The sequence below is a fragment of the Vigna angularis genome, chromosome 3, assembly GCF_016808095.1.
Source record: "Vigna angularis cultivar LongXiaoDou No.4 chromosome 3, ASM1680809v1, whole genome shotgun sequence".
Classification (NCBI taxonomy): domain Eukaryota; kingdom Viridiplantae; phylum Streptophyta; class Magnoliopsida; order Fabales; family Fabaceae; genus Vigna; species Vigna angularis.
This window is the reverse complement of record NC_068972.1, coordinates 2565139-2578556: the sequence shown is the minus strand read 5'-3', so window position 1 is coordinate 2578556 and position 13418 is coordinate 2565139. Positions and strand designations below refer to the sequence as shown.

At 28.0% G+C, this 13418-nt stretch overlaps 1 protein-coding gene and 1 long non-coding RNA gene across 2 annotated transcripts; both read right to left on the bottom strand.

Annotated features, from left to right (window-relative positions):
• Positions 1–2261: 2261 nt before the first annotated feature.
• LOC128195914 (uncharacterized) lies at positions 2262–2912 on the bottom strand. Its single transcript, XR_008247788.1, has 2 exons — positions 2807–2912; positions 2262–2708 (listed from the first exon to the last, which is right to left on the bottom strand). It is a non-coding gene; the product is annotated as an uncharacterized LOC128195914 (long non-coding RNA).
• A 9368-nt stretch (positions 2913–12280) lies between these two features.
• LOC108325720 (uncharacterized) lies at positions 12281–12970 on the bottom strand. The gene has a single exon (XM_017558814.2). It carries the CDS (start codon positions 12871–12873, stop codon positions 12403–12405), a length of 471 nt encoding a protein of 156 aa, XP_017414303.1. The 5' UTR covers positions 12874–12970; the 3' UTR covers positions 12281–12402.
• Between the last annotated feature and the right edge of the window lie 448 nt (positions 12971–13418).

Genomic DNA, 13418 nt, shown 5'->3' with positions numbered 1-13418 from the left:
ATTAATTGCTTGATTGAAAAAAACAAGTTTTGACAAAAGTAAATCATAAATTAAGATTGAAAAAAATTATATATAATAGTTAAGTGATTCAGATGAGGTTGTGTGTTCTTTCCCGTAATTTAACTATGCTCCTTACCATGATTTGGTTAGGACCAAGTAAACTGTGCAAGAAAATACTTGAACATTATAAGATATTTTATTAAAACATAAGATTTGAGTGAGTTTGACCATATCCACACCGTAGGAAGAGTATTAAATATTTTCAGAATAGTTGTTGCCTCCTTTAATCCGCGTAAGAACTTTAGTATTTTGATTTTACTTAATCGCTATTTACATTATTTTTTATTAGGTCTTTCACTGTTTATATAGTTAGAGAATGTCCAGATATAGTATAGTTATGATTTATGTTGTACTTTTGTGTCTAATTGTTATTTAATTGTGTTCATAAACTAATTATGTATTAATTATGACCATTTTTACAAACCGCATATTAAAACCCGATACATAGATAAAAATGAAAAATAATTATGAAATTCGACTGATTCTCATTGGGAAACTTGAAAAACAATATAAATAAAAAGTAAATAAAATAAATATGTAACTTTCTTTTTCAGTCAAAATTAAAAAAATCATTAAAAAAGGACAGCGTGTTGAAAAAGAAAAACACCATTAAAAAGTTTGCTTCATGAAAATAACTGGAAGTGGTAAAAGAAGTAAACATAGCAACAATAACAATAAATTCAATTAGTTACAACTTACCTAATTAACTTAATAACTTATATATGTAATACACGGGGTTATAATAGGCATCACAGTGAAATTTGAGTGTCCAGAAAAAAAAATAGGGTGCAGAAAGAAGCCTAGTCAATAATGGAATACACATACCCAATTTAAGTTGAGCCCCAACTAGAAGAAAAAAAATCATAAACCCTAATTATGACCTGACCTACGCTCTCCTGCTTGCCAGCGCCGCACGGGCAAGTTAACCAAAACTGATTATGAATTTTACATTAGGTTTTCAATGTGAAATTTTGTAACAGCAGCAAAATTTGTTCCCATTTTTAAATAATATTGGGATATTTTATTGAAAAAAAAAAGGGTTACATTTGAAACTAGTCAATTGGAATATATATTGACTTAACAAAAAAAGGTATTTATAATTTTTTTCCTTTATGGCAAACATGATTGGAATTGAAAATCTATAAGCTTCATTATTGCTGTATAGGGGTGATGTTTCATTTTAACCAACAGTTCAACTATTGAAATTATAATAGTTTAATACATTTATGGTCAGTAGAATGTCAAAATAACATATTGTCTACAATATAATATTTTGATGATTTGTATGAAACGCGTCAAAGTAAAATAAGATTTTACTTCTTATTCAATGTTCTTCATTCTTCACTTTAAAAAGTATAATAATAATAAGTCTATTGAAATAGAATTGATTTTATGGGCAGAGTTGATATCAATGTTTGAAGTGGATTCATTCTTTGACTATATAAAATAAAGAGACAACTTCTTGTTCAATACTAGAATATTCTATTTACCAAGAAAAAGGACCACTCTTTTGAACATGCATGGTGCTTTTGCATCCATCATAAAAACTTACGTTATTAAATAAATTATGAAATAAAACTTAGGCTTAACAGCTTACTTAGTCTATATGTTAAGTGATTTTTTTTAATTTATTATTGTTTTTAAAAGTGTATATATTGGATCTCAAAATTTTTAAAATTATATAAATAAAGTCTCGTCCGTTAAGTTAACAGGAACGACCTTAATTTCGCAGTCACGTAGCTTCACTTTTTTTCTCTCTCCTCTGTTTTTCGTGCCAACTTTTTCTCTATTTTTTTTCTATTTCTCTCGACATCAATTAAAAGAGTGAATGCACTATTTTGCAAAGTAAATAATTTTTCTCACCAGGGAGTGAATAAACATTTTACTTAATATATTAATAATAATAATAATACTAATAATAATATTAAGAATAATAATATAATATTAATAATAATAATATAATAATATTATTATTAGTAAAAATAATAATATAATAATATAGAAAAATCAAAAGAAATAAAAATCAAAACAAAAAAAGATAATAAAAGTACTCAAGTTAAATGATCTAATAAACAAAAGGAAAAACAAAAAGATGGTGCAAGTAATATATAGAATAAGTTAAAGTGGAATGAAAATAAAAATGAAAAATAAAAACAAGAAAAAAGAAAAAAAGCTGTAACGGCCAATCTAAACTCAATAAATAAAAATAAAACACAAAATAGGATAGAATTATCATAGATTACATCCACCGGAATAATCTAATAATCAAACAAAGAAAAAAAAACATAAAAATAAAATAAAAGCGAAATCAACAATCGTCTTCGCCCACGCCAAAATCAGCTTAGAAATCTAGGGTTTCTTCTCTCCTATGTTATTCAACTTTCACAGTGCTAATAAGGAGCGAGGCACCGTCACAGTCGCACCCTGCTGCCACCTAGAGCTGCCGCCCAATCACTGGTGGAGACGCAACCAACACTGAAGGCCCTAACGTTGACGTCCAACACCCACTCGTCCTTCCTTGCAAACTTTGTCTTTAATGAACCAGCCGCCGTGCCAATCTATGCTCTGCTAGAGACATCTTCGACGACGCGGGTACGCGGGTCATCATCGCAGTCCTCGTTGGTCACCATAGCGACCACTAAAACTTTCTTCGTTTGAAAAAAAAAAGAAAAAAAATCCTAGAGTGAGAAAAAAAGAAAAAAAATCAAACAAGCAATTAAGTCTAAAACTTATTATTCCTCCTTACTTTGTAATAATTACTCATTCTCCTCAATGTTTATGTGTTTCTTCCTTCAAAGATGTCTTTCCTGACACCATATGCAAGTAAGACTACAATGGAAACAATGTTTTAATGGCAAACTCTTTTTTGAAACATAAAAGGTTTATTAATTTTTGGTACAATAGGGTTATGTCCATTTGAATTTTAACTTGGTCATTTCAATGTAATTATTTATTTCATAATTTTTATTTTGGTATAAGTTTTTTTAACATTTTTTTTATAAAAAAACATTTACTCAAATTTAACTGTACTTGCTATGTGATATAGTAATTTCTAACCATTTTTAACACTTAAAAGTTGTTTAAATTTTAATAATACAATTTTCAAAATAATTTCTATAAATGCATGATACCAAATAAAAATTATTTCTCACTAAATATTATAAAATATTTTGACATTTAACATCTGATCGTAACTTAATTTTGACAAGTGAAATTATATATTAGTATTATAAACAAATATAAACGTGGTTTGTCTTATTAGTATTGTTTATATAAAATTAATAATTATATATAATAATAAAACATATTAAAAATGGTATCTGAAGACTAAATAATTAATTATACATAATATTTATAGTATTTAATTATATTTTATTTTAATAATTGGAAAAAATAATATATCATAGATAAAAATTATACCAAAAATTACATTAAAAATTAAAATTGTCGAAATATGTTATATGAAAAACAAAAATACGTCAAAATGAATTATTATTTTACACATCAAATATAATCTACTTACGTATCGCTTAATTAAATAATTAAAATTCAAATGTAAAATAAATATATTATTGGAAGACTAATTGATGAATTTCTTTTGCTATTGTATTAAAATAGAAATAATAAAAAATTATATGAGGAATATGCATTTTATTTTATAATATACGGCTCAATTATACTTGCTTCTGTTCAGTTCACTTAAATGTTTTTTGACCAAATAATTTACTTCAGACTGTAATCCTTTTTTCACTATGCTGCTTATTTCTCTGTACAAAAATTGAATCTTTTTAATAAATTAAGTTAATATGTAAAGTTTCTCTTGTCTAATTTTTCAAAATATCATTTTTATTTAGTATGTAAGTTAGTTTCAACTACTACAAAATGCCATAGTATAAGTTTATTTTTTCTTACTTTATATATAGATGTAAACGAAAAAAAATGAAATTTTTAGAAAGTAACAATATTCTATATTTATTTAAATTTATATAAAACTGTAGAGTAATGAATGGAGTTATCTAATTTATTATGAGAACTTAAACTTAAAATTTATATCTTATAAAAAAATTATTATGTGACATAAAGAGAGAGAATAAATTATAGTCCGTAAATAAAAAAAATTATAAGGTAACATAAAAATTTATTATGAAACACACATGAATATGTATGTATTGTTTTCTATATTTATTTAAATAGTGATTACTAGTTTAAATAATTAAAATGTATATAGTTTAGTAGATAATTTAAAAATTATATATATATATATATATATATATATATATATATATATATAATTTTATTTGTGCAAGGTTTTGTAACTCTTTAGTTTTGTTTATGTTTCTAATATTTTGTTCATTCTCTTTCAATTGTTTTGTTTATTTCATATTTATAAAATTTAGATTTTCACCATACCTTCTCTTTTGATACAACCTTATTCATTTTCTTTTTGTTTGTGTTCCGTTTACGTGATCTCAGTTAAACTAAAGTAAATAGTTATAGGTTATACATTTGAATTTTTTTTACTCATTTTAATATTTTTATTTTTTTTATATAAAAAATGTTTGAATTTCAATTTCAAATAAATGTTTGATTTTATTTTTTGACTTTTATATTATTTATTTTCTTTAATCATTAGTTTTTTTTTCATTTGAATAACATATGTTTTCTAAAACAATATTTATTATATTCCAAGTTATGTTAGTTGTTTATTTAATTTTTAAAATATATTTTTTCTTATTATAGTCTTAATAGTACATTGTTTTGTACAATTTTGTATAATGATATATCTAATTTAGAACAAACACTTCATGTTAAAACCTTTTGTTTTTATTTATTATATATTTTTATAATGTAAAACATTATTTCAGACAAATTTTTATATAATTTTTTTTGCCTGGTTGACAAAATAAAATATTATCATTACAATTGTATAAAGATGTTTTACTTATTGAAATAAAATAATTTATAGTCAAATGTCTTTAATTTGAATCTAATATATACTGAAATTCAAAAGATGAAATATATATATATATATATATATATATATATATATTTAAATTCAAAATATTATTATTTTAATTTTAATTTTTATGATTTTATTGAAGTAGTATTATATAATATTTATTAGTGTATAAAAGAATATCTAATTTTAATTTAGATAAATAAAGTAAAAAGAAATTTGAAACATCTTTAAACTTTATTATTTGTTTATATATATATATATATATATATATATATATATTTAAAGTAGTTTTTAGTTTTATCAACTTTGTTTTATTTTTTGTTGTTATTTCTTATTTTTATGTGTTAATTATGTTAGTTTGCAGATAAAATACACAAAGATTAAGATTTACAAGGATCAAACCAATCATAACAATTAACTCATTTTCAAGGTATGTTAATTGATATTTGGTTGACAATACCTGGTATACAATGAGGCTAAAACACTGAATTTTTTTTTATAGTAATTATATACGAGGATGTGTAGAGATGATGACAACGGTTCAGTCAGTTAGTTATTTGATTATTATATGTTTTGTTACTCTTTAGGTAGAAGTAAAAAGATACGATTTTTTATACCTAATAATACATATATTTTATATTTTATTTTATAAAAATAATTAAAATCAAATTATTTCAAAAATAAATCTTTAAAATATAAACTTAGATAAAAATAAACAAAGTGACATCCCAAATATATAATAACCACAATCATATAACTTAGGCGTCCACATTTCAATAAAGAGAAATGTCAGAGTAGAATAGTAGTTCAGTAGTTGATATTACAGTCATCCACAAAAGCACAAAACTTAAAACTTAAACAATTTACTTCAAAATAACACCAACTTAAATTTAGAAATCCTAAAAATACTATACTGCATCATCAGCATCCTCCAACTCTTGTTACAAGCAACCTCATAAACAACATCTGCTCTCATCCAAGTAGAAAACATACACAAGCAGCACACAACAAAGAAGCAAGGGTGAGCTGGATAAACAAGCAGTAATCATATAGTTCAATCAATAAATATCATCGTGCTTAGCTACATATAAAGAACAATCAAGGCATACCACTTTAAACCATGACTCAAACACTCACACGACTCATCCGGATTGGTATAACTGTCGAACTATTGGTCGTCTTTGCACTTGCGTAGTTCAGCTGGCACTCCCTAATACTATGCAAGGTAAATCTCTCATCTGTCTATGTCTAAACTCTAAGACTATAGACGAGAACCTCTCTCTACTCTCACCACTTACACTGCTCTCCTCTATTTGAGCATGAACATTTCTTCGAGTGTAGGGATAGACAGTTCAAAGCTCCATACAGTTATACAGAACAATCACAACACCTCACACATCACTTTCAATCATCTCACCCTGAGATGTCCACTTCATACTCAATTACATCATTGTAGTTCACATTCATATGCTTTACAACCACTCAACAACCCGATACATACATCCTGACAATCAAACAACATCAATCAATCCAAACAGAAGAAGAAAAATGAGTGAGATCCCTCCATGCACCGGTTTACGTTCATATATATATATATATATATATATATATATATATATATATATATATATATATATATATATATTATGGTTCTTATTTGGTAAACTACTTGTCTAATTTTCATCATAGTAGAAATCTTAATTTCCCCCAATTGGTCATCGGAGAGGGTTCAGATGTCTGAACGCATCAGACTCACCTTCGGCGCTAGCACATATGACTAGTCACAACGTACTGGACCAGGCCAGGACTGCTCTATGATCAGGGATGTGCCAATTCAGGTTTTTAAGTCCCCTCTATCCTACCAACAAAGAAAGGTTTTTAACAAGTTATGATTTAATTATCTAAGTTATTAAAATTGTCCTACAGTGTTCTATACATCAAATATCCAATTATATATATCACCCTTCCCCTCACAGTAACCTTAAACAGTACCTGCCCATATACATGCTATCACAGAGCCCTTACTCCAAACCCTCCAACAAGAACAAACAATTTCAACCAAAACAGATTAATTTCAACAGAGACACTTACAAATATAATTGCCACATGTATCAGTTTAACACCAAAGCATAAATTATTTAAGCACAATTCCACAGTCTCAGTTATAATTATCCAATAAAAATTAACATCGTAGAACAGCTTCACAAGAACACATCAATTCAACATTCAACCTGCATATATTTGTATAAAATAAATTCATACAAAAATAATTAGCTCCCCTTACCTGAAAAACTTCAGGTTTACTTGACCGGATGATCTAAATAGTGCTCCACAGCAAAATTCAAAGACACCCTATAAATCACCAATGGTGATAGAATTAGCTTTTTAGGCTAGAAATTACCACAAATTTGAAGTAGAACACTTCTAGTGGCATGCATTCAGTAAAATAGCAATGCCTTAGGTGCTAGAAACAGTGGAGAAAAGGAGAAAGTGACTTACTGGTTGGAACAAGAACCCGTTCGATCCGTTACGGAGCCCTTGACACGGTGAACATTTGAGCACCATCTATTCAAAAATTGAACGGTTCAACCGGGTGGTATTTTAGAGAGAAGTCAAAGCAATATTTAGAAGATGAGTTTTTAGAGAGAGAAGGAAAAAGTTGACAAAGTGAAAAACTGACTTAGGAGAAAGACTCCTGCTAAGGTCACGTGTCTTTGATCTGATGGGTCTGACTGCCCCACATAAGACCCAAAGAATCCTTTATTAATTTTACATACCCTTACAGTTTTTCTGAAAGACAAAAGTAAATGTAAATGAGTTGCACTAAAATGTTAATTTTTGAAAATTATCTTTTAAAAAGTAACTAATTTCATAGATCCAAATAAAAATATAAAAATATACGAAGTTAAATTTTAAACAATGTTTAATAATTAATATTTTTTTCACTAATAATTTCATTTTTAATACGAGGGAAAGAGTAATTAAATATCCATATTTATTACCTGCATATATTAAAAATATTCATTTAATATTTATAACTAATTTTACACACAAAGTTACTAATTTATTTGTTAACATAGGTTGAGAAAGATTTGTTACTTCAAAAATGAGAATGAAGTAATAAAACTCATACTCATTTGTTTTAGTGATGACAACTCGTTTACTTGCTCCTCAATCTATTTAAAAAAAATCATGCCTTCACTTTTCTTGTTACTTATTGAGTATAGATAAAAAGATATTCATAAACTTTCTTATACCCACAGTTATTCATGGATATTCATATATACTTTTATATTTTATTTTTTAAAAATTGAAATAAAATTATAAGAAAACAAATATATATAAACTTGGATAAAAATAGTACTTTTGAATATAGTTTAAATCAAATTAGCCACTAAAATATTAATGCAAATAAAATTGATTTTTCTCAAAAAATAAATTTAAATGAGTTACACAAATATATAAATAATTTTAAAAAATTAATATTCTTTAAAAGTAACTTCAATTTCATAGGTCTAAATAAAAAATTATAATCATTTTAAGTCAAATTTTAAACTATTTTTCAATGATTAATATTTTTTGTCCAATAATTTTATTTTGATAATTTAATTTTTTTTAAAAATATACTTAGAAAAGATTCCCTTATAATTAACATATTACCATAAAACTCATATTTGTTTCATCAGCAAACATATAATTAAATATTCATACTCATTACCCACAAATATTTATTAAGTGCATTCTTTTAGTATTCATAACAAAATATATTTTACTTACATATATCTATCTACATATACAATTTTTTTTATTCCTAATATTGTTACTACTATCATCTATGAGACTAATACTATTACTTATTCTACGACTCATTTGAATGTCAAAATATCTTCACTAATATTCTACTTATTGACCTATGAGATCTTTAGTACCGATACCAAAACTCACTAACACTAAGAAACATCCTTGAATTGAAGATTTCCATATTCAGAATTTAGTTACCAGAGAATACATGATTTTATAAAGTTCATGTGAGAGTCTTCTAAAAACAATTTATATTTTTGAATTCTTAAGAAGATTCACAGGTTCTTTAATTTAAAGCTTAAATAATATTTTTATTTTTATTTTTGTTAATTTTGTTCAATGTAACTATATTTTTTCTTATATATTCAATAAAGTTACACTTTTATCGATTAGAGTCAATTTATTCATTCTTTTTCATAACCACGTTTAAATAATATGAACAATATTTGAAACTAAAATTATTTATGTAAATGTTATACTGATTTTTTTTATTAAAACTCACATTTTTATTAAATATTTGTTTCACTATGAAAATTCCTTCTAATTTTAAACTAATTCTTATTTTTTTTAAACTTATTTTGACCCTATTTTTAACTATACAAAATAATTATTAAAACAAAAATAATCAAGTTATAAATGTTTTAAATAAACTGAATGCATATTTAATGTCTTTTAACAAATTGACCTGTCACTTATTAGATTTAATATATTGATTTCATGTGAATAATAATGAGGAAAATTAATTGGTGAAGTAGGATTGAATATGTTTATACCTGTTAATTTAATAAATTAGAATTTAATTGAATAAAGTTAATGAAAATTAAAATTAAATTGAATAAAATTATTAAAAATTAATATTGATTTGAATACAAAATACTGAAAATGAGAGTGACACTAACTTAACATATGAAACTATATTGTTACATACTCAATTGATATATAAAGAATATTGTTTTTTTAAAATAAAAAATTATTAAAAATTTAAAAATATTAAAAAAAATACAATCTAACAATTGACATAAACTATTTATATTTCATTAACCGTTTAAATATTTGTAAAAAGATTAAATTAATTGAAATTGACTAAACTCAATGTTATATTTAACATGCAAAACACACAAAAAAAAACAAAAAAAAATCGGCAAAAAAAAAGGTAGTATTTAATGCTTAATTTAATTTCGACGTTTGTATATTTGAACTAAGATAAGCTAATAAAGTTGTATATGAAAGAGGCTTTATCTGGTTGAACCAAAAATATTTGACGATGAATGAGACAAAGTGTTCTTCCTTTTCAACATCCATACGAAACTAGGTAAGTCGTCATACTTTTATTATAATGTGGTTATGAATTTCACAATATAGTTTATTTTTCCTTTCTCACTGGTAAAAAAACAATATTTTAACGCGTTTAATATGTCTCGATTTTTATAAGATCGAAACACATTAAAATATGGTGATATTTTTGTAATTAAGGCGAACTTATACGCCTGAATTCACTAAGAACCGAAGTCTATGCACTTTATTGTCTCGGTTATCTAGAAAATCATAGGAAATCGAAGTATAGTTCATTCTCTGAAACCGAACGTTCCAATCCCTTTTGTTGACCTCTACGGCTTCGGTCTTCTTCGAACCGCGGCCTAAAGGCCTTACTAACTCGGTTACTTGTAGAACCGAAACCTATGCACTCTACTGCCTCTGTTATCTACGAAACCGAAGCATAAAACTGAACGTTCATTCTCTGAAATCAAAGGTTTCAATCCCCTTTTTTAGCTCTTTGGGCATCGGTTATCAGATAAATCGAGTTAGTAGTGTTCTTACTGCCTCAGTTATTTGTGGAACTGAGGTAGTAACTCTTTCACTGCTTCAAATTACTGAAACCTGAAAAGAGTTTACACAATTTTCTTCTTCCCCTAGCGCGCACCTCCTCATTCTTCTTCTTCCCCTTCATTCTTCTTCTCGCGCAAGAGCGTCTTCCTCTCCCATCTCCCATGTGCCTTCTTCTCGCACTCATCTTCCAACATAACTCATCTTTCCGCGTGCAAATATAGTCCACTGGATTGTATTGGAACCTTGAGAGAAGGAAGAAGACGTCATACGCATTCTACAGCGACTGCAAGAAGAAAATAGAGGTTCTGTTCTTCCCCCTTTCTTTGTCTCGCGCGAGAGGGTTGTTAAGGGGCACCTATCTTCTTCCCCCTTTCTCACCGGTTCTAGGTTGGTTTTGTAGAGAGGGGAAACACCAATTTTTTCCCTATTGTTGGTTTCTCTCAACAAACTATATTCAGAGGTTCTATTCCTAATCTTTTCTCTCTGTCATTTATCTCGAGCGAACCCGCGAACCCAGAAGCTTCAAGTTTATTTCTTCTTCCTTTCTCGCAGACAACCAACCTGGGAGGATCATCAATGGTAGCGAAATAACAGCGACGACGTGGCTAGGGTAGGGCGAGGGCGCGAAAGGGCATTGTGATGGCAGCGAAAGAACGACGACGCGGTTAGGGTATGGCGAGGGCGCGATAAGGGCACTGCGATGGCAGTGAAAGAACGACGACGACGCGGTTAGGGCTTGGCGAGGGTATGAATCGTTCGATTCAGTACGAACCGAGGCCTAAAATAAAAAAAAATTAAAACACACTAATGTCTCGGTTACCTAAGAATTGAGGCAAAATCTTACCTCCTTTTGCCTCAATTTATAACTCAGTCAAAAAGTCTATCCATTTTGCCTGGCCTGTATATGTCTCGATTTCGAAACCGTTGCCTATAGACAAAAATAACAGCTTTCGTTTCCCTTAATACACTAACGTCCAAAGTTAAGCTACGTCATTTTAATGTGATTTTTGAACAATTTTAAACACGAATACAGTGCTTATAATTTCAGAGCAAAAATCACAATCAGTTGAACCAATTCTTAGTTTTTATTTCTTTTTTCACAAGAGAAAAAAGGGTTTGGTGATATCAGTTTTTCTAATAGGAAATCAACTCCATATAAATATAACATGATTACAAAACTATTTGAAAGTGAACCGGTGAGTTTCCACCGATTTTATATTATTCAGAAGGGAATACCCAACAAACGTGACAGAGATATTTAAACAGACAATCCCGAACCCTAGAAAAACACTAATATTATTAAACATTTATCATATATGCTCATCCTTTCTGTCCTTTTTTGGAGGAAATTTTAGAAAATAGATCTTAAATCTTGCTGCATAATCATGTATGATATATAATATATCACAAGATCTCAGACGAAATACTGGTCTGCGATACGATCTTATATAAACCAGAAAAAAAAGAATCTTTGAATTTACTGGCTAGGATTTCCTTACAACACATGCTAAATGGTTTATATAAACTACAATGCTATAAATTAGCAAAAGAAAAAAAAAATCTTCATTACACCAAGAGATGGAATTAAATTGATATATTTAAGAATTTAAAGAATTAAATTAAGCAAGAAAGTAATCCATTTCTCCTGATTGAAAATTAAATTAAGCAAAACGAAGGCGAAATTAATGCAAAGATTGAATAAAACAATCAAGAAAGGAATAATGAATTGAAAAATATAAAGTGAATCTGAAGAGCTAGAACGATTCCTGCCTCTGCATTCTCATCTGCTGGTAGAAACTCTGGATGAACTTCTCAGCCTTCTGATCAACCGATTCACCTTCATCCCCTGAACCACACTCAAACAAATCCTGAACTAGGCTTGTTTCATCTCCAATTTCAAAGGGTTCCAATGCCAGCTGGCACTCCCCACTTCGTTCTACTTGGAAGTTGCCAAGGCACCAATACAGATACAAGAAAGAACACAGAGGTGGTTGGACCCTGTTCTTGAACTGGTTTCGATGGTAACCAGGAATGAGGGGAGTTGTTGAAGCGGAGAACTGGTACTCTCCATACTCAGAGTGCTTCAGGAGCTTCAACTCCTGACACTTCTTGAACCTCTTGAGGAGCTTTGGCAATATGGGTTTTCTTAATCTGTGGATGAGAAGAGAGAGTCTGAGGAGATGAAGGGAGACTTTGTGGAAAAAGGGTGATGCTTTTCTGGGCATTTTTGGAAAAACATGGAAGGAGAAAGAAGTAGCAGCAAAAACAGTGAGACATGGTGAAGAGTGAAGAAGGAAAGAGTGCTTTAAGGTTAGAAAAAGGTGGAGAGATCGAAGCCAAGCTGTAAAAGGTGTGGTCGGTTGTGTTTTGTAGTTAACATGTTGAAGGAACGTGCAGAACTAGCCGTTGAACATCTCATAGGTAGGGTTTCCCTCCAAATTCACTTTTTCCATTCACTCCAGCTAACTATTTTTTTGGGCTAACATGTTGGCCTAAATTTTCCGCTACATTTTCACATGTCATTTTTTTTTTATCTAAGTTTAGAGTATAATAATATAATAAAACATAAATAATGAATTAATAAAAAATGACACGTATATTATTAAAATATTATCAAAATATATTTATGTCGAAATAATTATTTTCATATTTTTCTCCCATCTGAACTATCAACCACCGTCATGAAGTCTTGTTTTCATCTTTCTTAATCTACATTACTTTCCAATAACCAATATTGATACCTAATAACTATTATTATTATTTCAGACAA